This window comes from Mesoplodon densirostris, chromosome 19, assembly GCF_025265405.1.
Source record: "Mesoplodon densirostris isolate mMesDen1 chromosome 19, mMesDen1 primary haplotype, whole genome shotgun sequence".
Taxonomy (NCBI): domain Eukaryota; kingdom Metazoa; phylum Chordata; class Mammalia; order Artiodactyla; family Ziphiidae; genus Mesoplodon; species Mesoplodon densirostris.
The window spans coordinates 52777801-52805698 of NC_082679.1; the positions used below are offsets into that span (position 1 = coordinate 52777801).

Genomic DNA, 27898 nt, shown 5'->3' on the forward strand with positions numbered 1-27898 from the left:
GCGGGGGTCCTCGCGGGGCCGGAAGCGAGGAATGGGGACCAAAATGGCAGACCTCGATTCCTCTCAGAAGCTGTTAGGGGTGCCTCCGCCGCCTGACGGCGTGGGAGGAGGCAGCTGTTCGGGAATATCCACTGAACTCATTCGCTCCCTGACCGACCTGCAGGAGCTGGAAGCTGTGTATCAACGGCTCTGCGGCGAGGAGGTGGGGGGCTGAGCTGCTTTTTCCAGGAGGATGCAGGGGCAGTGGGCTTAGGAGCCGTCAGTCTTGGGAAATTCAGGCTGTGAGAAGGTCTCTTCTTGCCGAGGAAACAAAAAAGCACCTACTCGAGAAGCAAGCGTGTAGTTGAGTGTAGTTGGGGCGACGTGACTTCTCTGTTTACTCGGTCTGATGCCCCCAAGCATGTTTTCCTGTCATCTAGGCGATCTGCCCCCACTCCCCCGTTGATTTCCCTGGCCCTTAATCTTTAGGTTTCTCCTCCAGAGTGAAGTGAGACTTGAGGGTATACGCCGACTTGCTTGCTTTTCAAAATAAGAGTAAAGGCTCTCTTGGAACGGCTTAGCAATTTTAAAAATTATGAAATACTTTTACCCCATTATCTCATTTAAGCGAGAAATCATTGCAAATAACCTTGAAGCGTTTTAAGATTTCCTCCTGTGGGGAATGAATTTGGGGGTGTAATTTTAGTGTTTCGGTTAAATGCAGAGCTTTATAGAAGCTTGAGATTTTAAGACTCAGGCACAACTGTCTAATCTTGGACAAGTCACTTCATCTCTTGTACCCATGCGTGGTGTCAGATGAGGGGCGTGGGCTATATTCTGTCGAAGATTCATTCCTTGCAGCCTGCTTCACTTTTCCGTGCGACTTGGTGATGTCAATACAATTTTGAATGCCATTTGGGCTCCTTGCCAGTCAGAAGAAAGATCTAAACTCTAATCTAAAAGTTTAGTAGCTGTTTCCTAAACCAAAGTTTTATTAAGGTTGAGCACAAAAGGCAATTTCATACTGGAGCAGAGGTGGTCATTGATATCTTGAGAATTTTCAAATATAATATTAACTTATACCAACTCTAGCAGTGTCTAATACATTTTTCAGCAAGATGTGCTTTATACAGTTCAGTACTAAGCTTGCATTCAATGAATGGGGGGGAAATTAAGTCAGTCTTAGGAACAGAACAAACAATATTAGTTTTGTATTTGTATTAGATGACTGTCAAGGACATGTTTTCCTCTGGATCCTACTGGACTATTGTAGTAGAAACATATAACTAATACTAATGGCTTTTGTTGAGCCGTATGCGACATGCTATGTTAAGCACTTTATATGTGTTATCTTGTTTGGCTCACACAACAGTTGTATGGGGTATATATTACTGTCCCTATTTTACAGATGAAGAAACTCAAGCATAAGAAGGTTACATTAGTTAAGGTAGTGCAGTAAATGACTTGGCTGAGAGGAAATTATATTTATCACTTCTGGCTACAGACTATACACTAGAAGAGACTTTTTATAACTGCCACTTTAGAAGTTTCATTTGTTTATTGAGCCTTTATATTTTAAATGCCTTCCTTCATTAGCACTATGCTAATGAAATTGAATAAAAGTTTACGTTCTCTCTTTGTTGTGTTCATCTCGTAGACGGAATAAGATACACATAAGGTAACCATTATTATGTAATATGGTAAGTGCAAAAATGAAGCATTGTTTGTTAAAAGTCCTAGGGGAGCTTAGTGAGAGGAAAGAAGACATTTGAAATGGAATTTACCCTTCAGCTAAGTGGTTGGCTTAGATAACTCTTAAGGTTCCTTCTGATCATACTAATGACAGGTTGTTTCTCTGTGTTTCAGAAAGTGGTGGAGAGAGAGCTGGATGCTCTTTTAGAGCAGCAAAACACCATTGAAAGTAAAATGGTCACTCTCCATCGGATGGGGTGAGTCTCATCTCAGCAAGACCTATTGTTAATTCCATTAGTGTCCACTGGATAAGTTACTATTTTTCCTAACTTTCTGTTATACAATGCAAGTTGAGTTTGAATTGAAAAGGAGCATTACCTCCAGGTAAAGTGTTTACCTAAGGGTATAGTTAAGCTGTTCTCAAAGTGTCCTTGGACCAGCAAGTATCAACATTTGGAAACTTGTTAGAAAAGTTTATTTTCTTTTCAACGGGAGAGGCCACAACAGTGAGAGGCCCGCGTACCGCAAAAAAAAAAAAAAAAAAGAAAAAAGAAAAGCAATTTTTGGGACCTCACCCCAAACCTATTATACCAGAAACTCTGGGGGTGGGGCCGTAGAATCTCTAGCTTAATGTGCATACCAAGTGGTTCTGACATATAGCTCAAGTTTGAGAACCCCTGTTTTTACAGATTTTGTATAGTTTCTAGTCATAAAAATTGCTCTTTGATTTCATCATCCTCTTAGATTGTTGGTTAGTGCATTTTATGCTCACTTAACAATTGGGGGAATCTAGGTTCTTTGGCAGTACCTATTTAGGGGTGTCTTTAGTAGTTATTGAAATTAATTTATTATTAAGTATAGGCCTGAGTTTTCACTAAAACACTCTTGAGGAAAAGCTGTGAATAGAATGAACAGAGCTAAGAGTTGTAGGGAGGTACAAAAGAAGTAGAAGACATAGTCTCCATCTGCAAAAAAATTTTTCCATTTCTTCTACTGTCTACCCCTATGGATATGTGTGCTGACAATGTGTGTCTCCAGTCCCAACCTGCAGTTGATTGAAGGAGATGCAAAACAGCTAGCTGGAATGATCACCTTTACCTGCAACCTAGCTGAGAATGTGTCCAGCAAAGTCCGTCAACTTGACCTGGCCAAGGTAATCCCATTGAGCTTTTGATTTTTTTTTTTTTTTTTTTTTTTTTTTTTTTTTGCGGTACGCGGACCTCTTCACTGTTGTGGCCTCTCCCGTTGCGGAGCACAGGCTCCAGACGCGCAGGCTCAGTGGCCATGGCTCATGGGCCCAGCCGCTCCGCGGCATGTGGGATCCTCCCGGACCGGGGCACGAACCCGTGTCCCCTGCATCGGCAGGCGGACTCTCAACCACTGCGCCACCAGGGAAGCCCTGAGCTTTTGATATTTGAGTTAGTAGAGGGCAGTAGAGAAGCTACCACATTAGAATTTAGAGAAGCACCATCCAATAGAAACCTAATGCAAGATACCAAAACCAGACAAAGGTCTCACAAAAAAACTCCAGACCAATAGCTGTTATGAATATAGGCATACAAATCCTCAAAAACACTAGCAAATCAAATCCAGCAACGTATATAAAAAAAGACTATACTGTGACCAAGTGGGATTTATCCCAGGCATGCAAGATTGGTTTAGCCTCTGAAAATCAATGAATGTAACATATCTTATCAATAGAATAAAGGACAAAAACCATATGATTGGGCTTCCCTGGTGGCACAGAGGTTAAGAATCCGCCTGCCAATGCAGGGGACACGGGTTCGAGCCCTAGTCCAGGAAGATTCCTTAGTTGCCATGGAGCAACTAAGCCCACGTGCCACAACTACTGAGCCCGCGTGCCTAGAGCCCATGCCCCGTAACGAGAAACCACTGCAATGAGAAGCCCATGCACCACAAGGAAGAGTAACCCCTGCTCACCTCAAGTAGAGAAAAGCCCATACGCAGCAACAAACACCCAGTGCAGCCAAAAATAAAAATAGGTAAAATTAAAAAAAACAAGCAAACCACATGATCATCTCATAGACTCAGAAAAAGTATTTGACAAAACCCAGCACCCCTTTTGATAAAAATACTCAACAGACTTGGAATAGAAGAGACTTCCTCAACCTGATAAAGGGCGTCTGTGAAAATCCCACAGCTAATATACTTATTGATGGAAGACTAGGTGCTTTCCCCCAAGTTCAGGAACAAAACAAGGATGTTAGCTCTTGCTGCTACTCTTTAACATTGTACTGGAAGTTCTAGCCAGGGCAGTTAGGTAAGAAAATGAAATAAAGGTCATTCAGATTGGAAAAGAAATCTAATATGAACCCCACATGTGATGTAAAATTTCCTAGTGACCATTTTTAAAAAGCAAAACAGAAATGGGTGAATATAATTTTAACAATTTAAAAATAACATTTGTTTAACCCATTATATTGGAAATTACTATGAAACGGTATCAGTGAGATATTTTACCTTATTTTGTGCTAAGTCTTTGAAATCCAGTATGTATTTTACTCGTATACATCTTCATTTGGACTGGTCACATTTCTTGTCTTTTTTTTTTTTTTTTAAGATAGAGTTTATTGCCACATTTATACCTCTTTTTTTTTTTAAGTTTTTATTTTTATTTTATTTTTTTTGGCCGTGCTGCATGGCTTGTGGGATCTTAGTTCCCAACCAGGAATTAAACCTGGGCCAAGGCAGTGAAAGCACCAAATCCTAACCACTAGACCACCAGGAAATTCCCCATGGACTAGTCATATTTCAAGCACTCATTAGCCACAGGTGGTTCGTAGCTGCTGTATTGAACACAAGCACAGGATCTGGGTTCTTGAAAAAATCAGTCCCAGCCTCAGGTTTCCCCTGTGAAATAGCATAACTCTTCCCTATCTATTTGTTCAGATTCTGCCAAAATAATTTACCATGAAACGTTATAGCCACACAGCTACCAACTCACATATTAAAGTTTTCTTAAATGTTATTGCTTCTTTAAAACAAAAATACTGGACTTCCCTGGTGGTGCAGTGGTTAAGAATCCACCTGCCAGGGCTTCCCTGGTGGCACAGTGGTTAAGAATCCGCCTGCCAATGCAGGGGACACGGGTTCGAGCCCTGGTCTGGGAAGATCCCACATGTCGCAGAGCAACTTAAGCCTGTGCGCCACAACTACTGAACCTGCGCTTTAGAGCCTGTGAGCCACAACTGCTGAAGCCCGCGTGCCAGAACTACTGAAGCCTGCATGCCTAGAGCCTGTGCTCCGCAACAAGAGAAGCCACTGCAATGAGAAGCCTGCGCACCACAACGAAGAGTAGCCCCTGCTCGCCGCAACCAGAGAAAGCCCACACACAGCAACAAAGACCCAACGCAGCCAAAAATAAATAAAATAAAATAAATTAAAAAAAAAAAAGGGAATCCACCTGCCAATGCAGGGGACATGGGTTCGACCTCTGGTCTGGGAAGATCCCACATGCTGCAGAGCAGCTAAGCCCGTGTGCTGCAACTACTGAGTCTGTGCTCTAGAGCCCACGAGCCACAGCTACTGAGCCCACGCTCTAGACCCTGTGAGTCCTAGAGCCCCCCTACCCCCAGCTCGCTGCAACTAGAGAAAGCCTGCTTGCGGCAACGAAGACCCAATGCAGCCAAAAAAAAAAAAAAAGAAACACTGTAACATTGTAAATCAACAATACTCCAATAAAAATTTTAGAAAAAGAATGAAATACTGATAAAGATAATATATAAAAAGTAAATAAAACAAAAATACTTTTCATGTATTTTGCATATTTTATTACCTGGTTTACAATATCATGTCCCCAAAATGTCAAATACATTTTGATGGTGTTATAAATTAAACAATATAAGCCAAATATAAATATGGATTATCCCCGTTCCTACTTCCATTAAAATAAATGATCTGGTCAATCAAATAAAATTGTGTGATACCCATCGGTAGTATTGACCATCGTCAACAAGTTTTGTGAGTGGTAGTGGTGGTGCTTTTTGGTTTACCAGTGAAAGCTGAAAAGGACCTCTGGTTAATCACATTCAGCCCCTGAAACTCTCTACCTTCTGGAGAGAGATTTTTGAAAGAATAGGACATTGTTTCTAACCACCAGGTCTTTTTGCAGAATCGCCTCTATCAGGCCATTCAGAGAGCTGATGACATCTTGGACCTGAAGTTCTGCATGGATGGAGTTCAGACTGCTTTGAGAAATGAAGATTATGAGCAGGCTGCAGCCCACATTCATCGCTACTTGTGCTTGGACAAGTCAGTCATCGAGCTCAGCCGACAGGGCAAAGAAGGTTGGCATCCCAAACTGTTGATTTGTAGTTTAGTTACAAGCATCTGTAATCTAGTTTAAACATCTGTAGTTTCTAGTTCAGGTACAAGCATCTGTAATCTGAACTAGGCAGTCTCAACCAGCAAAAGGACATCTGTTAGGAAATTTCCTTGTCTGGTACTAGACCCTATGTAAGTCCTAGACTATCACGAGGCAGAGGTTGTTATTCCTACTTTACGGAAAAGAAAACTGAATCCAGATCTACTACCCGTGGGTTCTTTACACTTGACCATGTTGCCTGCTTATAAAATTTAAATTAGGGGGCTTCCCTGGTGGCGCAGTGGTTGACAGTCCGCCTGCCAATGCAGGGGACACGGGTTCGTGCCCCGGTCCGGGAAGATCCCACATGCCGCAGAGCGGCTAGGCCCGTGAGCCATGGCCGCTGAGCCTGTGCGTCCGGAGCCTGTGCTCCACAACGGGAGAGGCCACAACAGTGAGAGGCCCGCGTACCGCAAAAAAAAAAATTAAATTAGGGACTTCCCTGGTGGTCCAGTGGATGAGACTGCATGCTCCCAATACAGGGGGCCCGGGGTTGATCCCTGGTCAGGGAACTAGATCCCACATGCCACAACTAAGACCCAGTGCAGCCAAATAAATAAATATATATATATATATTTTAATTTAAAATTAAATTTTTAGCTTGGTATTCTGGGCCTTCCATGATCTCAACCCATGCTGTCTTTCTAGCCTTATTTCATGCCATTCACTCATGCATCCATCCATTGTGCACACATTTATTGAGCTCCTCTATATACCAGGATATGTACTATCTGCAATACTCAGCAAATACTCTGCATCTTTCTGTTTCTCATCCTTTGCTCCTTTCATTCCCCTTGCCTGGAATGTATGTTCCCCCTGCTCAGGTATCAAAATCCTGCCCATCTTTGAGAGATGGAATATCATCTCTAGGAAGCCTTTTCTGATTACTTCAACCAGAAATGTGACTTGTGGGCACCTTTCTTATGACACTTATCATACACTGAATTTTATTACAGTTATTTGCACACAAATCTTATTTCTTTCAGTTGATTGTAACTTCTCTGACAATAGGATCATGGCTGATTCATCTCTTAATCATCCATATTGTTAGTACAGCATCTTACACACACTAAGCGCTCAATACATATTTTTGGAATGTGCAGACCAGGTGGCATATACCTGACATAGTACCATTCTTTACGTTAATTCTCATTTTCTCCCCATTGTGCAGGCAGCATGATTGATGCCAACCTGAAATTGCTGCAGGAAGCTGAGCAGCGTCTTAAAGCCATTGTCACAGAGAAGTTTGCCATTGCCACTAAGGAAGGGGATCTGCCCCAGGTGGAGCGCTTCTTCAAGATCTTCCCACTGCTGGGTTTGCATGAGGAGGGACTAAGCAAATTCTCAGAATACCTTTGCAAGCAGGTATGGCTCCTGATTGCTTGGCAGGATAATGTACAGTTCTCCACCTGCAGATTGGGGCACTGGATGGATACATTTTCTTTGGATACTTTTTTACCTCTGGATTTGACTCCCCTTTTCTGCTGTATCCTGGCAGGACTGGATGCATACATTCATTCAACACTTACCTATTACCAGTCTACTGTGTACCAGGCATGGCCTGGACATCTGCTGCTGTACATTTATTTCCAACAGACCAAGTGAAAGTATAGGAAAATTAAAATGCAGATTCTCTGACAAGTTGAATCACCCTTTCCAGGTTGTCAACCAGGGAATGGCTTCTTTTTTTTTTTTTTTTTTTTTTTTTTGCGGTATGCGGGCCTCTCACTGTTGTGGCCTCCCCCGTTGCGGAGCACAGGCTCCGGACGCGCAGGCTCCGGACGCGCAGGCTCAGCGGCCATGGCTCACGGGCCCAGCCGCTCCGCGGCATATGGGATCCTCCCAGACCGGGGCACGAACCCGTATCCCCTGCATCGGCAGGCGGACTCTCAACCACTTGCGCCACCAGGGAGGCCCGGGAATGGCTTCTTTTAAGAGCATTCAGAGAAGTTGGTTAGTGGTTTTAAGACTTCATAACCAAGCTTGAGTCTCAAAATAAGACTTGGTGGTGAGGGGGGAACCCAGGCTTACGTCTCAAAAATTGAGATGAAGCAGGTGAGGTCACTTAAGATTAAAACTGAAAAAGAAACAGGCTTCAGTTAGTCTCAGCTCGTCTCCGCCCAGCCCATCCTTAGATGGACAGAAGCAAACATCAGTAGGCATATGTGCACAGGGTTGTTGTTATTTTTTAACTATATGTCACAGTGCATCCTGTCCCCACCCCCTCAATTCTATATAATGGAACATTATTTTGCCATTAAGAAAAATGAGACAGTTCCATATGTGCTGACACATTTTACTCTCTAACATGTGGTTGGTTAAGTTAAATAACAGTATGCTATCATTCATGTTTAAAATGAAGGGAGTGGCAGTAAAAATGTATGCTTATATAAACATAAGATATTTTTGGAATAGTTAACAGTGGTCGCCTCTCAAGAGGAGACTTAGGAGACCAAGAGACATAGGTAAGATGAAGAACTACTTTTCACCAGACCCTCCTTTGTTTCTTTTGAATGTTTAAGTATGTTTTACCCATTCTAAAAATTAATTAGCTAAAAATAAAGTACAACTGCTTTATGGGACTTTTTCTTTTTAAATTTATTTATTTTTGGCTACGTTGGGTCTTCATTGCTGCACACGGGCTTTCTCTAGTTGTGGCGAGTGGGAGCTACTCTTCATTGTGGTGCGCGGGCTTCTCATTGTGGTGGCTTCTTTTGCTGCAGAGCATGGGCTCTAGGCGTGCAGGCTTCAGTAGTTGTGGCACGTGGGCTCAGTAGTTGTGGCGCATGGGCTGTAGAGCACAGGCTCAGTAGTTGTGGCACAAGGGCCTAGTTGCTCCACGGCACGTGGGATCTTCCCAGAACAGGGATCAAACCTGTGTCCCCTGTGCTGGCAGGCGGATTCTTAACCACTGCACCAGGGAAGTCCCTATGGTACTCTTTTATCAGTATTTTTTTTTTTTTTTTTGTAATCAGTACTTTGCCATCTGAAACCTGGAAATGGTTTCTACTGTTAATCCCTTAAAAATCCCTTCCAAGTACCCAGATTCCTTCCCCTGCTCAACGAAGCACCATTAATAATAATGATAACTTTGAGTTATACTTTGAAAGAATTTTTGAAACTTGGGACTCTCTCCCGAGTTTAATGACTGTAGATGTTATCAAAGAAAAGGAAAGCTTTATTTATACCTCTGAATGGAAGAAGAGTTAACAACTGTGTTAAGTTCTTTGTCTTCCCTGAGGCCTGGACAACCCAGAGCCCCCAAGGGATGTTCCTGTGTGCTGCCTAGGCTTTCAAGCATCAAGGGAAAAAGAAAGCCAATGGGAGGTCTTTTTGGAAAACTGAAGCTAGCCTTTGGTCTAAGAAATATATGTGGGGGCTTCCCGGGTGGCACAGTGGTTAAGTATCCACCTGCCAATGCAGGGAACACGGGTTCCATCCCTGGTCTGGGAAGATCCCACATGCCGCGGAGCAACTAAGCCCGTGCGCCACAACTACTGAGCCTGCACTCTAGAGCCCACGAGCCACAACTACTGAAGCCCGCATGCTCTAAAACCTGTGCGCCGCAACTACTGAGCCTGCGTGCTGTAACTACTGAAGCCCGCGCACCTAGAGCCCATGCTCCGCAACAAGAGAAGCCACCGCAATGAGAAGCCCGCACAACGCAACAAAGAGTAACCCCCACTCGCCGCAACTAGAAAACACCTGCACATAGCAGCAAAGACCCAATGCAGCCAAAAATAAAAATTTTTTAAAAAGTTGAAAAAATGACTTTAACATTCTCTTCTTGTGCGTATATGTATGTATATATGTTCAAAACAGAAATATGAGCAGTTAACCTTTTAAAAAAAAAAGTGTGGATCTTCTACTTTTTCAGGTGGCCAGTAAAGCTGAGGAGAATCTACTGTTGGTTCTAGGGACAGACATGAGTGATCGAAGAGCTGCAGTCATCTTTGCAGATACACTCACTCTTCTGTTTGAAGGCAAGCCCCTTTTTCCACTCTCGGGAGACTGGAGACACTTACAACACCTGCATCACTAGCTTTTCTTTTCTCCTCGCTAGCCTGATGCCTTTAATTTAATCCTGTGGTTTGCTATGTGTTGACTTATTGGAGAATTAACTTCCCAATTCAGTACCTGATTCGCAAAGATTAGTTAGTGTCTCTCAGATGTTTTGATTCTTCCTAGTCTTCAAGACCCAAACTCTAAGAGTGAATTTAACCACAAAATAAATGACTGGCAAGAGTGATGCTTAGTTCCAAAGATGCTCCTGTAGAAACTATTAGTATAATTTATCAAATGCCTGCTGGTTTACTAAGCACTGTGCATGTTTAACAGACAGATTTGCTTAGCACCTCCTGGCACTGACGAGTACAATTTGTGTTCATTTGGGAAGTAAAACAGCCAAAAATGGTTGAATTAGACCCCAGGTCAGTCCTGGATGGAAGAAAGGAGTTTATCTTGTGGGAAGAATATTTGGAATACAACCCTCTCACTTTTTCCCTTCTAGGGATTGCCCGAATTGTAGAGACCCATCAACCAATAGTGGAAACCTATTATGGCCCAGGGAGACTTTATACCCTGATAAAATATCTGCAGGTTGAATGTGACAGACAGGTGGAGAAGGTGGTAGACAAGTTCATCAAGCAGAGGGACTACCACCAGCAGGTGAGCAGGGGAGGCTTATAGGTGGTTTAGTAGCAGTATTAGCGAGCAATACTGAATAGAATAAATTAGGGAGGGGAGTGAAAAAAGGTGCAGCAAGGAGAAAAATGGCAAGTGCAGACTGGCCCGCATCTTGCCCCTCACCAGCTTACTTTGGACTTGAGGTGTTGTCAGGTTAATTACGGCCTCAGTACATGACTGAGAAGGAAATAGAAAGGGCTTCCTAAAAGGAACAACAGAAACGTTAGACCACTTCTCTATCACAGAATGTACAACAGTGCCTTCTAGTGATTTAATGGAATTTTACTTCTTAAGGTCCTATTCAGTGCTAAGTAATTTGTCTCAAATTTCTCCTTCATTCCTTAAGTGCTAAAGGTAACATTTTCTTTTTTAGAACTTTGTTTCTCCGTTCCTTTGAGCAGATAAAGTAAGAGTAGGACTTAGAAATAGGAGTAGCCCCATACAATTTTATTTCTAGAACTCTGGGAGACTCCAGACTGTAGTCCATCGGAACATCACTAGCATCACCTTTCAGTGCGATAACAGAGGTGAATGTGAGCATTATAAATCAAAAGGAAGTCTTCGGCTCCTCATCCTGAGAGCCTGCTGTTGGCTTGTCTGTTAAACAAAGTAAACCTAAACATACTTACGCCAGAAGTTTGGAGTGACCAACGAGGGGCAGATAGAAGGAGGGAGGGGAAGAGCACTCTCATTTCTGTGGTATATTGCAGTTCCGGCATGTCCAGAACAACTTGATGAGAAACTCTACATCAGAAAAAATAGAACCAAGGTAATAATGCTCTTTTCTTCAGCCCATAGAAGTTTGAACTGGTAATCAAGTATCATTCAGAGACGGCTCTCTTACAATGTGGTTTATGTTTTAAAAATACTTTATCTATGACTCTTTTTTTAAATGGAATATAGCATACAAACAAAAGCATATGTATAACATATTTGTGTTTTATAAAGAATACTAGATCGTTACCAATACTTTTGAACTCCCCAAAGTAACTCTCCTCCCCCAAAGGTAACTACTATCCTAAAATTTTTAACTTTTACTTTTTTCTAATAAAAGTAACATATGCTTATTAAAAGAAATGCCAAACATAAAAGTGTATTCATTCAATCAGTAAATTTTTACTCTATACATATTACGTGCCAGGCACTGGTCCTTGGTACTGGGGATATGTCAGAAAGCAAAGTGAACAAAACAGATATAATTCTTTCTTTGTGGCATTTATGGTCTATAAAGTAGACAATAATAGCTAATGTGTATATAGTGTGTACTGTCTGCCAGACATTGTTCTAAACACTTAACCAATATTAAATCATTTAATCTAGGGTTTCTCAGCTTCCATACTATTGGCATTTTGGCTGGGTAACTTCTTTGTTGTGGAGAACTACCTGTGCATTGTAAAATGTTTAGCAGCATCCCTGGCCTCAACCCACTAGCTGCTGGTAGCGTGATATCACCAGACACTGCCGAATGTACCCTGGGAGGTAAAGTCACCCCCAGTTAAGATCACTGATTTAATCCATAAACACTTTTTACAGATGAGGAAACTGAAGCCTGGAGAGGTTAAGTGACTTGCCCAAGGTCGTTCAACTAGAAAGTGGCAGAGCCAGGAATAGAATCCAAGCAGTCTGAGTCTAGAGTTGGTGCTGTTAACCATTACAACATACTGAGCATAGAGTACAGGGAAGCATGTAATAAAGGGATGTAACCTAAGCTGATGAAGTTCAAGAAAAAAAGTCCTGAGGAAATGACCTTAGATCTGAGACTTTAAGAGTAAATAGGGGACCCCCTGGTGGCGCAGTGGTTAAGACTCTGGGCTTCCAATGCAGAGGGCAGGGGTTCCACCCCGGTTGGGGAACTAAGATCCCGCATGCCGCGCGGCACGGAAAGAGTAAATAGGAATAAGAGTTGAAATGTGTAACACGTAGAGCAGGGAAAGCACGTGCAAAGACCCTGTGTATTTGAAAAACCCAAAGAAGGCCAGTATAGCTGAAGTGCAAAGAGTTGGCAAGAGCCTGCTATGAGATGAACCTGGTGAGGTTGTTAGAGTCAGGCCATTCAGTGTCTTGTATCCTAAGAGCTATGGAAATCATGTGATTACAATATGACCAGATTTATGTTTTGAAAAGATCTCTTGGACTTCAGTGTGGAAAATGAGTTAATTTTTTCTATAATGTGAGAGAGGGGATCAACTTCATTCTTGGTAATGTGGATATTTGTTATCCCAGCACAATTGTTGAGAAGACTACACTTTCTTCATTGAATTGTCTTAGCATTCTGGTTGGAAATCTGTTGACCATAAACGTCAAGATTTCTGGACTGTTAGTTAATCTGTATGTCTATTCTTATGCCAGTAAAACCACACTGTCTTGTTTGCTGTAGCTTTGTAGTAAGTTTCAAAATTGGAAAGTGTGAGTCCTCCAAGTCCTTACTTTTCCAAGATTGTTTTGGCTATTCATCTGGATAGATGAATGGGTGTGAGGCACAGTTTAAGGATGTACCCTAAAAAATCCCAGCACAGCTACATGAGGGCTTAAGGAGGTGTGATTTCTTTCACATGAAGCATAGATAATTTTAAACCACTAACAAAAATACATCTCCCAATCTCTTATTTAGCCCAGGCAGGATTTTAGGAGGTGAATAGTTCAGGTGAAACATGTAAATGGGATATGTGGTTGACAGCTGTCTCTGATTATAATTGGACCAGCAGAGCCAGGAGGTCCACTGGGCAGAGCTGACCCTTCTGGGCCCAGGGGGAAGGGGAGTTTGGGACTATGTTTGCCCTGTAGCTCTTAAATCTGAAGGAATCCAGTGTCCTGCTTATTCTTTCTGCTCCGTGTGTCTCAGGGAACTGGATCCTATCCTGACTGAGGTCACCCTGATGAATGCCCGCAGTGAGCTGTACTTACGCTTCCTCAGGAAAAGAATCAGCTCAGATTTTGAGGTGGGGGACTCCATGGCCTCAGAAGAAGTAAAACAAGGTAAAGGCATTTCCCATGTTCTCTGGGATGGGTTGGGGTATAGTTGGCTCTGTTTTGTAATACTTAAGTCACAGATCTTTTGATAAGGAAATAATTGGGGCTTATTAGTCTGTGGGGGGGTCTGTGGACAAATTGACTCCCAGGAGGAAATCTAGACTTACCAGATTTTAGAATTGGACTGGCTCTTTGAGGCCATCTAATTATTTTACAGATGAGGAAAGCTAAAGGCAAGAGTGGTTCAATGATTTTCCTCTGCTCTTTTCCCCACACTATGCTTTCTCAGCAGCTCAGATTTAGGGATTGGTGTTTAGGTGATATGTGCCCAAGATAGATGGGTTGGTAGACAGAACAAAAAAATATATACATAATTTCATGAGGGAACTTAAAGGAGTGATAGAAATATTCTAAAACTGGATTGTGGCTATTGTTACAAAACTCTATAGAATTTCTAAAAAAAATCATTGAATTATACATGTACAGTGAGTGAATTTTATAGTATATAAATTATACCTCAATGTAGTATTGAGGTATAATATTGAGAAAAGAATATGTAGTATAAAGAGTATACAAAAAGAGTACATGGTATAAAGAAAGCCTTTCACTCCCTCCCTCAGTCGCCCAGTTCCTCCAGTCGCAATTTTTGAAGGGATAAATATGTTGAATAAAAAGGTGTGCCATAGTCCTATTTCATGGACAATTTGACTCTCCACGTTTTTAAGAAGACCATTTAATTCCTGCTGGTTGAGTATAGGCAGGATTCCCTGAACTGGAGACCTGAAACTGACCCAACATCTGTGGCATTCTGCATGGCTTGTATCAATAATACACGGCAAGGGAATTATTTATATGACCCAGGTGGTTTTTTCTTTTTTCTTTTTTTTTGCCACGCTGCATAGCTTGCGGGATCTTAGCTCCCCAACCAGGGATCGAACCTATGCCCCCCTGAAGTGGAAGCACGGAGTCCTAACCACTGGATCACCAGGGAATTCCCTGAATTGGTGTTTAAAGGAGGATACATGCTCATTTAGAGTTTGGTGCTTATTGCTGTTATAATAATAACCATATGTGTTCAGAGTTGCACTGTTTAATACAGAAGCCACAAGCCATTTAATTAAAATTAAATAAAATTAAAAATTCAGTTCCCCAATCATATTAAGCACATTTCAAGTACTTAATAGTGGTACTACATTAGACAACAGATACAGAACATTTCTGTCATCACAGAAAATTCTGTTGGATAGCACTGGTTAGAGAATGAAATGGTCTGTACCCAATATATTTGTCTTTGGCTTTGGAAGCTTACGTCTTTTGAGCCTTACCAGTTAATTCTAAGGAAATAATGGAAAAGAAGTAAAAACTTCTTTGTACAATAACATTAACTAAAATTTCCAATGACTGTGATTTTCAGTTATCTCTAATAATGGCAAAATGTTTGGAAATAACCTAGGTGTCTAAAAACAGACCATCTACATGATAAGATACCACACAGCCATTAAAAATAAGTAAGCTAAAAAGAAGAAAAACTAAGCCATGTAGAAACATTGAAATATCTGTGATATAATTTTTAAGCAGAATACAAAATTTTATTGGTACTGTGATAACCATGTAAATCATGTACAGATTTGGAACAGAGACTAGAAAGGGACTTGAAAAAAATGATCTGTTTCCCTTGGGGAAGAAGGGTGAGTATTCCTTTCTTGGCTGTCTGCTAGAGCACCAGAAGTCCCTGGACAAACTCCTCAATAACTGCCTCCTGAGCTGCACCATGCAGGAGCTAATTGGTCTATATATTACCATGGAGGAATACTTCATGAGGGAGACTGTCAACAAGGTAGGAGAGAGGACACATCCCTGGGAATTGGGGCTTCCTGTCCAAGAAGCCAGGCTGAAGGGAATGGCCGAGGCATGTCATAGTTCTTGGTCCTGCTTTGAGAATACCCTTGCATGCAGACTGAGTGTACTGCTTTGAATAGTTAGAGGGCATCCTTGGAGTGATCAGGCTCTTTGTGGACCCAACTGGGACTTCTTTCCCAAGGATCACAAAAGAGGGAACCTACCTGTTCCCTGCCTCCCTGGAGGTATGTGGGTGAAGAGCCCTGGGAAAGAAGGGCCTTGCCTGGTGTCTTACAACCTAGGTAACAGATGTTCCCAAGGCAAACGCCCTAAATACTTAGTTTCCTAACGTGGTGATCAGTAGGGAAGTGAGCTATTTTGGCAAGGAAGAACCACACCAAGCTGTGACCAGAATAAGCTATGTTGGGAAAAACATGGACAAGGTACAGAAAAAGGGGCAGAGCCAGGGCCTGTTCCAGAACCATCTAGAACCGTGACACACAGAACTGGGGCCCTCATTGGGTGCTTGGCCTTTTGTGTAGGCTGTGGCTCTGGACACCTATGAGAAGGGCCAGTTGACATCCAGCATGGTGGACGATGTCTTCTACATTGTGAAGAAGTGCATCGGGCGGGCCCTGTCTAGCTCCAGCATCGACTGTCTCTGTGCCATGATCAACCTCGCCACCACAGAGCTGGAGTCTGACTTCAGGTACGCTTAACACCCTTTCTGCTTTCTAGGAGTCAAAAAGGTCCCAGTTGTGCTTGCTTCCTGAGGCCCATTTTGTTTCTTCCTTTTTTTCCTCATGACTGTAGTTCAGTTCTATACAGGATATAAGCTCCCATCCGTAGCACAACATCCTTGACTCCAGGCAGTTGTACAGCAACCAGATATGTTATAGGCCAAATCTGTGTTCCCTGGACTGGACTGGAGGAGTTATTGGCCCTCAGACCTAGGCAAGAGACCAGGCAGCTCAGATGAGGGCAGTAGTTGTAATGTTAACAATGATAATTTCCACTGCGACAGCCCAGGCACTGTGCTAACTTCCTGCTCCTGTTCAGTCCTAATAGCGACCCTACGAGGTAGGAACCATTAGCTCTCTTTTGTAAATGAGGAAACAGGCTCGGGGAGATCACACATCTCATAAGTGGTAGAATATGGAGTGGAGTGTGACATTCAAAACCTATTCTCTCAACTCTTACACGGTACTGCCTTTCACCAAGCTGTACTGCCTTCTCGAGTATTTTGGAGCTCAGTGGCATTAAGTGAAAGCCTCATAGGGAGTGAAGAGTTGGCCAGTCTCCTCTGTATTCTTTCATATCAGTGCCTTTGAGAGGGTGTTGGTCTCTCCTACCCTGGCTGCTCAGCGTCTCGTATGGTGATCTCAGGGATTGGTTATTCCCTGGAAAGAGCAACTTATGCTTCTGGGTCAGGGTAGTGAGCCCTTTGGGGATGCTGAACTGGAGGCCAGGTTGAGTGCTGTCAATCCTCATATGCCAATCTGTCCCCCAGGGACGTTCTGTGTAACAAGCTGCGGATGGGCTTCCCAGCCACCACCTTTCAGGACATCCAGCGTGGGGTGACAAGTGCTGTGAACATCATGCACAGCAGCCTCCAGCAGGGCAAATTTGACACTAAAGGCATCGAGAGCACTGACGAGGCCAAGCTGTCCTTCCTGGTAGGTAGCCCCACAGGTTGGGAGCCGCTCAATTTATCTCAGGGGGTTGAACTGTGTCCTCTAAGCCACAGTATAACAAGGCTTCAACTGGAGACTTTTCCTCCAGTGTATATATACAAGGAAAGCTCCTCCTTTAAGGAGAGCTCCTCCTAGAAGGTTGTGAAACCATTTCTTACCCAAGGACCTATTTCACAGCAGCCCGAGCCAGGACATGCACTGCACTGTTCCCTGCCTGGAAGGCTAGGTGCCTCAGCTCTCCCCAGCGCTTATTCCCAAGAGCACTACCCAGCTGTTGAGGGGCTCCACTGAGTATCAAGCTTGGATTACATCTGTGCCAGGCCCCCAGACCACTTCCCTGAGGACATCCCACAACATGGGTTGGGGCTAACCCATTAGGCCTACCAAACTGCTTTTCTAGCACACTTCTCAGGCTCTCAGCTTCTTCAGAAAGGTGACCTTCTTAAAGTCCTGCTACACAGACCGGCAGTCTTACCATTGTGTGACAGCTGGGGAAGGAGAAGCGTGGAAGGACGAAGGGATTTATACAGGGTAACAACCAATTTGTGAACAACCAATTTGTGATGAGCCAGAAAGAATGCAGATGAGCCCTGGGCCTGTGATCAGGCGTTTCTGGCACATGGTGTCTTTTCGTGTGTGGGTACAGCGCCGTCAGAGGTCATTCTGCTCCACCCCCACACTGGCCAGGCCCTGAGTCTGCTTGACTTCTGGGGTTCAGAGACCTGAAAGAAGCATCCAATAGCAGAGCTCTCAGTCAACAGTCCACAGATGGGGTCTCTGAACACCTGGGGGTAGGATGCAAAAATGTATACCCTTTTTTTTTTCTAGAAGCAATGTCCTTAGCTTTTATCATTCTTAAAGGGGCCTATAACACCAAAAGAGTTAAGATGTTGCTTTCAGAGACAGAAGCCTAAACATGCTAATATCTACCTTGCCCCTATGCAGGGGAGCCCACAGTAACTAGTCCTCAGACAGATCCAATGAAGTCTATTTAGGAAACCTTACTTTCTCCTTGTCATTGAAAATATCTTCCCTGAGCATGGGTTCTGTCTTTTTAGGATGTCATGGTTGTTGCCAAAAAAGAGGATGAACTCCAAGAAACTATTGCCTCTGAAATATGGTACCTTTGGAGAACTTTGCCAAAATTTCTGGCAACCAGCTTCATATGATCATGAACTGACTTAAATTTTTCATTTTGTTTGCATTCTATTTCATTTTTTATAGAACTTATTTTCATCTTTCATTTCTCTGCTCAGAAATGACTCCTTGCTACCTACCATATCAAAACTAGACATCTTTGCCGGACAGTTTGTTGAAGGCCTCCAGAATCTGACCCATCCTGTCACTCTAGTCCTATTTTCCATCCCTTGGCTCCACGAGTCCCCAGTAGGCTGGCTGCTGTGTTCACACATTCGCTGCTCCCATTCAGACAGCTTCATTGTTTGAGGGCCCAGAAGATAAGGCCAACAAGAAAAGGTGATGCTAAATGCTTGGTGACAGTTTTCTGGTTTTCCTGATGCCAAGTACTTAAAATGTCATCACTCCCATTGTAGGACCTATTTCTTATGTCACCTTCATTCACTTGGCTGTCAGGATGAATTCCCCAACAGTGCTGACGTATCATTCACCATGAGCTAGGGATAAGCCCAGTGAATCCGTGCTTACAAGGACTGTCAGTACAAGGAAACTTTGACATCAGAGTTTTTGGTATTTGAAATCAATACCATTTGAACTCAAATCCATTTTTCCCTCATGACAGATTTTACTTATACCCTCCCCTCAAGTGCCTTGGAAACATTTATGTTGTGGCCTTTGTCCTTGAGCTGTCATGACAGTGCAGTTATTTCTCTGGAAGTTTGCGATGTTAGCAGCCTTGTGCTGTGGCATGCTAATGAAAGACCTCAAGTCTCATCCATCCACCATGTAAGTGGTCTTAGCAGCATTGTCAGCAGCATGATCTTGTAGTATTAGCTGCAGGATACTGACAAGGGCAGTATTTTTTTTTTGCGGTATGCGGGCCTCTCACTGTTGGGGCCTCTCCCGTTGCGGAACACAGGCTCCGGACGCGCAGGCTTAGCGGCCATGACTCACGGGCCAAGCCGCTCCGCGGCATGTGGGATCTTCCCGGACCGGGGCACGAACCCGTGTCCCCTGCATCGGCAGGCGGACGTTCAACCACTGCACCATCAGGGAAGCCCAAGGGCAGTATTTTTGTGGAAGACAGGAGGGACATCCTAATCTCAATCCGTGGGGTTATGGGATTCTTCTTTCACCTGAAATCCTGAAGCTTCTGACTCATCTCTTGAAATACGAGCCCCTCCCTACCTCACCTCGGCCTTCCTGGTCATGGCACCAGCACACCAGTTCAAAGGCAATGTGATCTTCTCAAACTCTAATTTCTCCCACACAAGGCCTCTAAATTAGTATTCCCAAACCAGAGCTGTGCTCGTGTGGCATTCACCCGCTTTAAATAATCGTCACTGCCACTCCATTGTCCACAGGACAGCATAGCTCCCAATTCCCAGTCTGACTTCACCCATCTCTGCAGCTCCACCTCTTGCCATTTCCCTGCACATGTCTGTGCACTGACTCTGCTGGTCCCCAAATACCTTTTTGGATTTTATGCCACTCTGCATTTGCTTATGTTATCCTTTCTCCAGAAGACAGTCATTCACTCATTCATTCATTCAACAAATATTTATTGAGAAACTTCTATATATCAGGCACTGTTCTAGGTTTTTGAGCTGCACTGCCCAGTATGGTGTGGCTATTTAAATTTAACTTTAAACTAAAAATCCAGCTCCTGAGTTGCACCAGCCACATTTCAAGTGCTCAGTAGCAACACATGGCTATTGCTACTGTACTGGACAGTTCAGATTTAGAATACTGCCATCGTCAAGAAAGTTCTCTTGGACGGTGCTATGCTAGAGATACAGCTGTAGAGAAGACAGACTAGATCCCTGCCTCCTGGAGCTCTCATTCTAGTAGGGAAGGGAAACAAGAAACAAACAAGACAATATCAGATAATCCTAAATACCATTAAGATAACATCAAACAGGACACCGGACTAGAGGAGGCCGATGGGGGTGGAGAAATGTACTCACCCTCCTCTCCTATCAGAATTATGTTCCAGCCTTTTAAGTTCCACTCAGTTCCCTACTCTACCATGGAGTTTCCTAGAATGCCTCAGACCAAAACATTGTGTCTGTCCTGTAAATGACCATAGCAGTTTTTACCGTAATTGTCACTTTTGTCACATGCTGCTCTTTATGATTGGTGTTTCTGCACCAAGCTCATAAGGCCGTTGAGTTATGAAGGAAGGAGCCCTTGGCCTAGAGTGGGGAGACCTAAATTCTAATCCTGGCTCTAATCCTGTCACTCTTTGAATTGCTCTCCTCCTACCCTGCTTTATTTTTCCTCGTGGCGTTTATCACTACCTGACACTTATTTATTGACTTCCCTTCTGGAATGTAAACTGCGAGGGGATAGATTTTGTCTGTTAACTGCTTTCTTCCCAGTACCTAGAACAGTGCCTGGCACATAGTGGGCACTTTAAATATTTGCTGAATCAGAAGTTGACTGACCTTGGTGAATTATTTCACCTTCTTAGGAGTCATGTTTCCACCTGTGAGCTGGCTTGGTAATACAGTTGACTCTTGAACAGCACAGGTTTGAACTGCACAGGTCCACTTATATGTGGATTTTTTTCAATGGTAAATACTACAGTACTACACAATTCACAGTTGGTTGAATCTACAGATGCAGATACGGAGGGCCAACTCTAAGTTACATGCTGATTTTCGACTGCATTCCTAACCCCTGCGTTGTTCAAGGGTCAACTATACTTGTTTTGCAGAAGGTATTCAACAGAGCCAAAGAACTAATGATGAGAAAATGCCTCATAGGTGGCAGGCTCTCAGGAAGCATTTCTTTAATCAATGTCAGCCGTTGCATCACTGACCTGGGCTTGGAGGTTTGGAGCCCAAGGACTTCTCCGAGACTTGCATGCCTAAACATGGAACAAAAAGACCTGAAACCTTGGGTCACTACCTCTGAAGTCAGATGGCTTTGCTGCCTTTGTGTCAAGCCCAGGAGAAAGGGCGAGCCTGGTTCACCATTCTGCCCACCAAGACCTGAGCCCCCTGCCTGATGACACTGGTGTGGGTGGTCCTTAGCGCCCCCCCCCCCAGCCTCAGGAGTGCAGCTGTCAGCCAGTCTGGCCTTGGAGTGGGTACAAATAATAGTGAGCAGGAAGTCACATTCTTCTGTCCTTGTCTCCCAGGTGACCCTGAACAACGTGGAAGTCTGCAGTGAAAACATCTCCACTTTGAAGAAGACACTGGAGGTACGGGGGAAATTGCCTATCAGCTTTCAGTGGCTGTAGCCTCCCCAGGCCTCCTTTTGAGAGTGAGCCCTGTGCACTCCTCCTAGTGGGGGCTATGGCATTCCCTGGCATTGAGCCAGCTCTTCTTCAGAGCATTTGAGGGGATTCATTAGTGAATGACATGGTAGCAGGACATCTCTGAACTACGGGAAGAGCTCTGACCCATGAGTTAGGAGATCAAAATTCAGATTAGCTCTTCCAGCACATACTTGGCATGTGACCTTGGACAAATCCCTTAACTCCCTGAGCTTCAGTTCTCTCATCTATGAAACAAGATACAGATCTCCATGGTGCCCTGCTTTGGGTTTGTTGGGTGGCCCAATAAAAAAACAGGATTGAAAGCACTTTATAAAAGTGATAAAGCCCTCTATAAATTTTGAGATTAAGATGATATGGGGGGAATACCCTGGCGGTCCAGTGGTTAGGGCTCTGTGCTTTCACTGCCGAGGGTGCAGGTTCAATCCCTGGTCGAGGAACTAAGACCCCACGAGCTGCGTGGCATGACCGGGAAAAAAAAAAAAAAAAGATGATATAGGGTTCACTTAACCCTGTACAGAGCCAGTTGCTGTTGTCCTTTTTTTTTTTTTTTTTTTTTTTTTATGCTGTACGCAGGCCTCTCACTGTTGTGGCCTCTCCCGCTGTGGAGCACAGGCTCTGGACGCACAGGCTCAGTGACCATGGCTCACGGGCCCAGCCACTCCGTGGCATGTGGTATCCTCCTGGACTGGGGCACGAACCCGTGTCCCCTGCATCGGCAGGCGGACTCTCAACCACTGCGCCACCAGGGAAGCCCTGTTGTCCTTTTTTAAAGGAAGGCCATATAACAGTGGAAATTGCTTGGGCTTGGAAGTCACATACCCCTGAGTTCAAGTCCCCACTTGACCACTGACCAGTTGTGTGGCCTGAAGCAAGTTCTCTAACCTCCCTGAGCCTCAGTTTCCTCTTTTGTATACAGGGGTAATGCTCTCTGCCCCACAGGCTTGTTGTGAGAATTGAACGAGAATATAAAGCACCTGGTACATGAGCGGCATGCAGTGGTAGTTAATGATTGTATTAGTAGTTATACGTAACATCATGGAGCAATCACTTTGTTAAGTATTAGAAAACGAAGAGCCCAGCTCTCCACCACTCCCCAACTCTGCCTCTGGGAGAAGAGGGAAGCCAGAGTCCTGCCTCCCCAGCGGACACTCATACCAGGGAAGATGCTTGGCTCCAGAAGCATGGGGCTCAGTGCCGAGGCTGGTGCTGAGTGTTGGCTTTGGGGCTGGGCAGACTGAGGAGGCCGGGAGCCAGCACATGAGAAGAGGGCCTACTTGCTGACGGGGTTCCTGAGGGAGGCTCAGAGAGAGCAGTCAGGTGGGGGTTTACAGTGTAAACTGGACCAGATTAGGAATTCACCCCCAAAAAGGCCTTAAAATGGAATAAAATAAGAGCAGCATTCACAAACTACCAGCAGCACAGTGTCTCTCGCGTTATAAGTGTTCAACAAGGTAGTTGTCGTCATTGTTTTTAAGTCATGGCACGTTAGATTGTATTCCAGACTTTTTCCTTAACGTTAATTAGTCTGTTGGATTTTGAAGTACATTTTTGGGAAATGTTAGGAATTCAGAACTGAGCCAGCAGAATTAGCCAAGTGAATGAAAAGAAGGATAACAAAGAGCTGGAAAAACAATTCCCATAAAGCGCCCCCCGCCCCAAGATTTGCATTTCACATGTATTCTTTCTCAACCCCGTCAGCAGTCCTTTGAGAAGGGCAGGTCAGGTGGTGTGACGTCCCTTTAACAGATGAGGTTAAAAGGCTACAGTTAAAGATAGTAAGTACTGGAGCTGCCACGGGGACCAAGGACCTCTCCCTGCTAGATCAGTCCCTTTGCAGCTCTTCCTCAGCTGCTCCTACTGTAGCCAAAATGGCACCAACTGTTAGGAGGCTATAGGAAATGCAGGCAGCTCCTGCCAACCCGAAGCAGCTTCCCCTGTGGCATTCTCTACAGCTAGACCTTAGTGTGGGATTAGGAACAGGTGCTCTGGAGCCATAATTCCCAGCTTGAATCCCAGCTTCACGACTTACTGCTGTGTGGCTTTAGGCAAGTTATTAATTTCCCTGTGCCTTAGTTTCCTCATCTGTACAGTAGGGATAATAATAGTGCCTACTCCATAAGAAAGGTACTCTAATTAATAAAAGTAAAATGCTTAAAACCGGGGGCCTGGCACACAGTAAGCACTTAAATCTTACCTATGGTCCTGACAATATCCCCTGGGCAGCCAGACCAAATTATTTACAAAGCAGATCCTATTACAAAAGTTAGTGTCTCCTTAGTGCCTACTACGTTCCAAGCACTGGGCTAAGCACTTTGTGCATCATCTCATCCAACTCTCACAACCACCATGAGAGCAGGAATGTGTTCCCACTTTATGGCCAAGGAAATTAAAGCTCAGAAGCTTTAGGGCTTCCCTGGTGGCGCAGCGGTTGAGAGTCTGCCTGCCGATGCAGGGGACACAGGTTCATGCCCCGGTCTGGGAAGATCCCACATGCCGTGGAGCGGCTGGGCCCGTGAGCCATGGCCGCTGAGCCTGTGCGTCCGGAGCCTGTGCTCCGCAACAGGAGAGGCCACAACAGTGAGAGGCCCGCATACCGCAAAAAAAAAAAAAAAAAAAAAAAGCTCAGAAGCTTTAAATCACTTGACTAAGGTTGCTCAACTAATACATGGCTGAGGCAGGATTTGAAGCCAGGAATGCCTGACTCTAAAGGTGTGAAAAACTTCTGATATTTGTGTTTCTTACTCACACCCCCTGACACCAATACCCTCATATTACAAAGAGGGAAGTGGGAGCCAAATGACTAGCCACAGGATCAAATGCAGGTTTCCTGAGACCCAGCCAGGGTTCTTGCCTCGGATTGACCAGAGCTGCTCCCAGAGGAGGCTGGAATAGGAGAAGTGGCTGGTTTCATGTTGGCCTCTTCGCCCTCCTCACATGCCCACGGCCCAGGCATGCTCAGAAGCCTGATGGCTGGGTGTTCTCCCCTAGAGTGACTGCACCAAGCTGTTCAACCAAGGCATTGGAGGGGAGCAGGCCCAGGCCAAGTTTGACAGCTGCCTTTCTGACTTGGTTGCCGTGTCCAACAAATTCCGAGACCTCTTGCAGGTAAGCCCCAGGTTCAACTGCTGCCTGAATCCTGGGCCTGTGTCTCAGTCTGAGAATATTGTCACTGGCTTATCATGGGCTTCGTGCATATAAGGAAACGGGAGGGGGGAAGAGGAGGCATGAGGGAGCAGAGTGCAAGCCACTGATCTTGTGCGAGTCCCTTGAAGACTAAAGGTTTCTCAGCAGTGCAGCTGTCACGTTGACAAGCTGCATTCTGGTCCTCTAGAATCTCCAGTGCCAGGAGCCCTCAGAAGGGTCCTCAGAGGAAATTGAACCATGTGGGTACTGACATCTGCTTGGCCTTAGCCGAAGGTGCTGCCTAGTACCAGGCACTCAAATCTCTTCTTTCTAGAGTTTAACAGACCAACCCCATGGTCTCATCTCTGGCCTGGACCTGAATCAGAATATATCTGGAAAGGAACAGGTTTTTCCTGGCGTCTTTGTTTAGCATTATTTCTGTTAGACTTCAGACAGGGCCTGCAGAAAAGCCTCATGGCTGGAAGGATGCCCTGACAGTCAAAGGATGGGTAGAGCAGGAGAAAGGGAAGGGATGGAGGCATGTGTCTTCTGTGTCTGATGCGTCCCTGCCTTGTCCTACAGGAAGGGCTGATGGAGCTAAACAGCACAGCCATCAAGCCGCAGGTGCAGCCTTGGATCAACACCTTTCTCTCTGTTTCTCACAACATCGAGGAGGTCAGCCTGACCACGGACGGCCACCAAGCCCAGGATTACCCCTCATTCCCCGGCCCACAGCTGGAGTGCAGTGGAGCTGTCTGAACAGACTAGACCTTACATATTTCTCAGGCCCACTTCTCTCGTGCTTGAAGGCTAGGTTCCTCCCAGAAACAGGTGGTTCCTCCCAGAAACAGGTTGTTCCTGCAGTCAGAGGGCTCCGAAAGACATCTAAAGGGAGTTTGCCTTGACCTGACGCATTCTCATTTATTGAGCCTCTTCTTGCCCCACATTTTATAGACTTGGGACCTCCCTCCCCCCTCCCCCTCTCCCCCCTCCCCCTCTCCCCCTCCCCCCTCCCCCCTCCCCCTCCCTCCTCCCCCTCTCCCCCTCTCCCTCCCTCTCCCTCCCTCCCTCTCTGAGTCTTCATTGCTGCGCGTGCACTTTCTCTAGTTGCAGTGAGCAGGGGCTACTCTTTGTTGCAGTGCATGGGCTCTAGGTGCGCGGGCTTCAGTAAGCTGTGGCAAGTGGGCTCAGTAGTTGTGGCTCGCGGGCTCTAGAGCGCAGGCTCAGTAGTTGTGGTGCATGGGCTTAGTTGCTCTGCAGTATGTGGGATCTTCCCAGACCAGGGCTCAAACCTGTGTCTCCTGCATTGGCAGGTGGATTCTTAACCACTGCACCACCAGGGAAGCCCCTCTAGCCTATCTTTTCATTCCTGTATAACATGAGATAGAGATACAGAGGGGATAAACTGCCAGGAGCTTTGCCATATTGCCTGGGCCACTGCTGCAGCCCAGGGCTGTTTGCTGGTCAGAAGTATGATGCAGAAACAGCAGCAGTTTCTGCCAGCCTGATTTTAAGCTGATTTTAGGCTGGATGAGTCATAAGCTACGAGGGAGGGGTGAATGGTCCTTCTTGGAGACGCCCCTGGTGACCCACCTTGCTTCCTGATAATAGGAAGAATTCAATGACTACGAGGCCAATGACCCTTGGGTACAACAGTTCATCCTTAATCTGGAGCAGCAAATGGCAGAGTTCAAGGTGAGCAGGGGGTCTTGGGGCCAGCCTATAGAATTACCCACCTCTGCCCCAGTCAGCAGCCTGAGGCTTCTCATCACACTCCTGCTGGGAACCCAGGAAGCTCTTCCGAGCCCCAGGCCATAGAAATACTCCCACAGGAGAAAGACTCCTGGGAGGCAGAGGGGTGAGGTGGGACTCCCGCTGATGCCTAACCTGCTTGCAGGCCAGCCTGTCTCCAGTCATCTACGACAGCCTGACCAGCCTCACGACCAGCCTTGTCGCAGTCGAGTTGGAGAAAGTGGTGCTGAAGTCCACCTTCAACCGGGTAATGTCAAGGGAGCACAGGCCCCCCTGCTCTGTTGCTTTCCCTCTAAGGAAGACAAGTCTGTCCCCTCTGTCTGCGCAGGCCCAGTCCTGCCCTGAGGCAGCAGGGCCAGCTGAGGCACCATCTGAGGCCCAGCTGGCCTTGTAGCCCAGCACTGAGCGAAACTGGGGGCCAGTTCTGCTTGGCCAGAGGGCCAGGCCTTAAAACAGTGACTGGGCCCGTGTTCCCTTGCAGCTGGGCGGTCTGCAGTTTGACAAGGAACTGAGGTCACTCATTGCCTACCTCACCACGGTGACCACCTGGACCATCCGAGACAAGTTTGCCCGGCTCTCCCAGATGGCCACAGTCCTCAATCTGGAGCGGGTATGTAGGGCTCCCTTGGCCTAGCCAGGGAAAGGTGGCTGGGAAGAGAGGCAGAGACAAAATTTGAATCCCTGCCGCTCCCTCAAAACCAAGTCTCCACCGGCAGCCCAGCCCTGCAGGCCACCTTCTTCCTGGGCACCCCTGCTCTGCCTCTGGTGGAGCCCAAGGCCGCCTCTCAAGATAGCCCCTCCTTGCTGACTCGTCTCTGTTCTTCCCTGTAGGTGACCGAGATCCTAGATTACTGGGGCGCCAACTCTGGCCCATTGACGTGGCGCCTCACTCCTGCTGAAGTACGCCAGGTGCTGGCTCTGCGCATAGACTTCCGCAGCGAGGACATCAAGAGGCTGCGCCTGTAGCTGCCAGGGTGACCCCACCTGGCCCATCACACTTTGGGGCCCATTCCCTGAGTGGCCACAGCCCAGACTGTTCCACTGCTGCCAGCAGGGAAACAAGGCCCTGACGCAGTCCACTCTCTGTTCTCAGACCTGTCAGGGTGCTTTGGGGGACAGTCTCTCCCCACCAAGTGAGGTAGGTCCCCCTTGGCTCCTAATTAGGTGGGCAAGACAGGGCAAGCCAGTCTTCTGCACAGGTAGTCATTCTCTCGTTCTTGGACACTGCAGCAAATGGGCTGCCTCCCTGCCAGTCTTAAAGGACTTAGGTTTATCTAGGGACCTAAGGAATTAGGTTTATTCCGAGGAGAGGCTGTGATGTTTATGATCACCCTAAATAAAGATACTCCTGGAAGA

At 45.5% G+C, this 27898-nt stretch overlaps 1 protein-coding gene across 1 annotated transcript; it reads left to right on the top strand.

The window, feature by feature from the left end:
• The first annotated feature begins 25 nt into the window (after positions 1–25).
• On the top strand, positions 26–27898 carry COG4 (component of oligomeric golgi complex 4). The gene is made up of 19 exons (XM_060084237.1): positions 26–202; positions 1846–1928; positions 2710–2824; positions 5804–5978; positions 7227–7420; positions 9933–10038; positions 10566–10723; positions 11452–11510; positions 13584–13717; positions 15430–15548; positions 16093–16259; positions 17061–17226; positions 21527–21589; positions 24656–24772; positions 25373–25465; positions 26402–26485; positions 26688–26789; positions 27024–27152; positions 27374–27898. The coding sequence occupies exons 1-19, from the start codon at positions 32–34 to the stop codon at positions 27506–27508; spliced, it is 2370 nt and encodes a 789-aa protein (XP_059940220.1). The 5' UTR covers positions 26–31; the 3' UTR covers positions 27509–27898.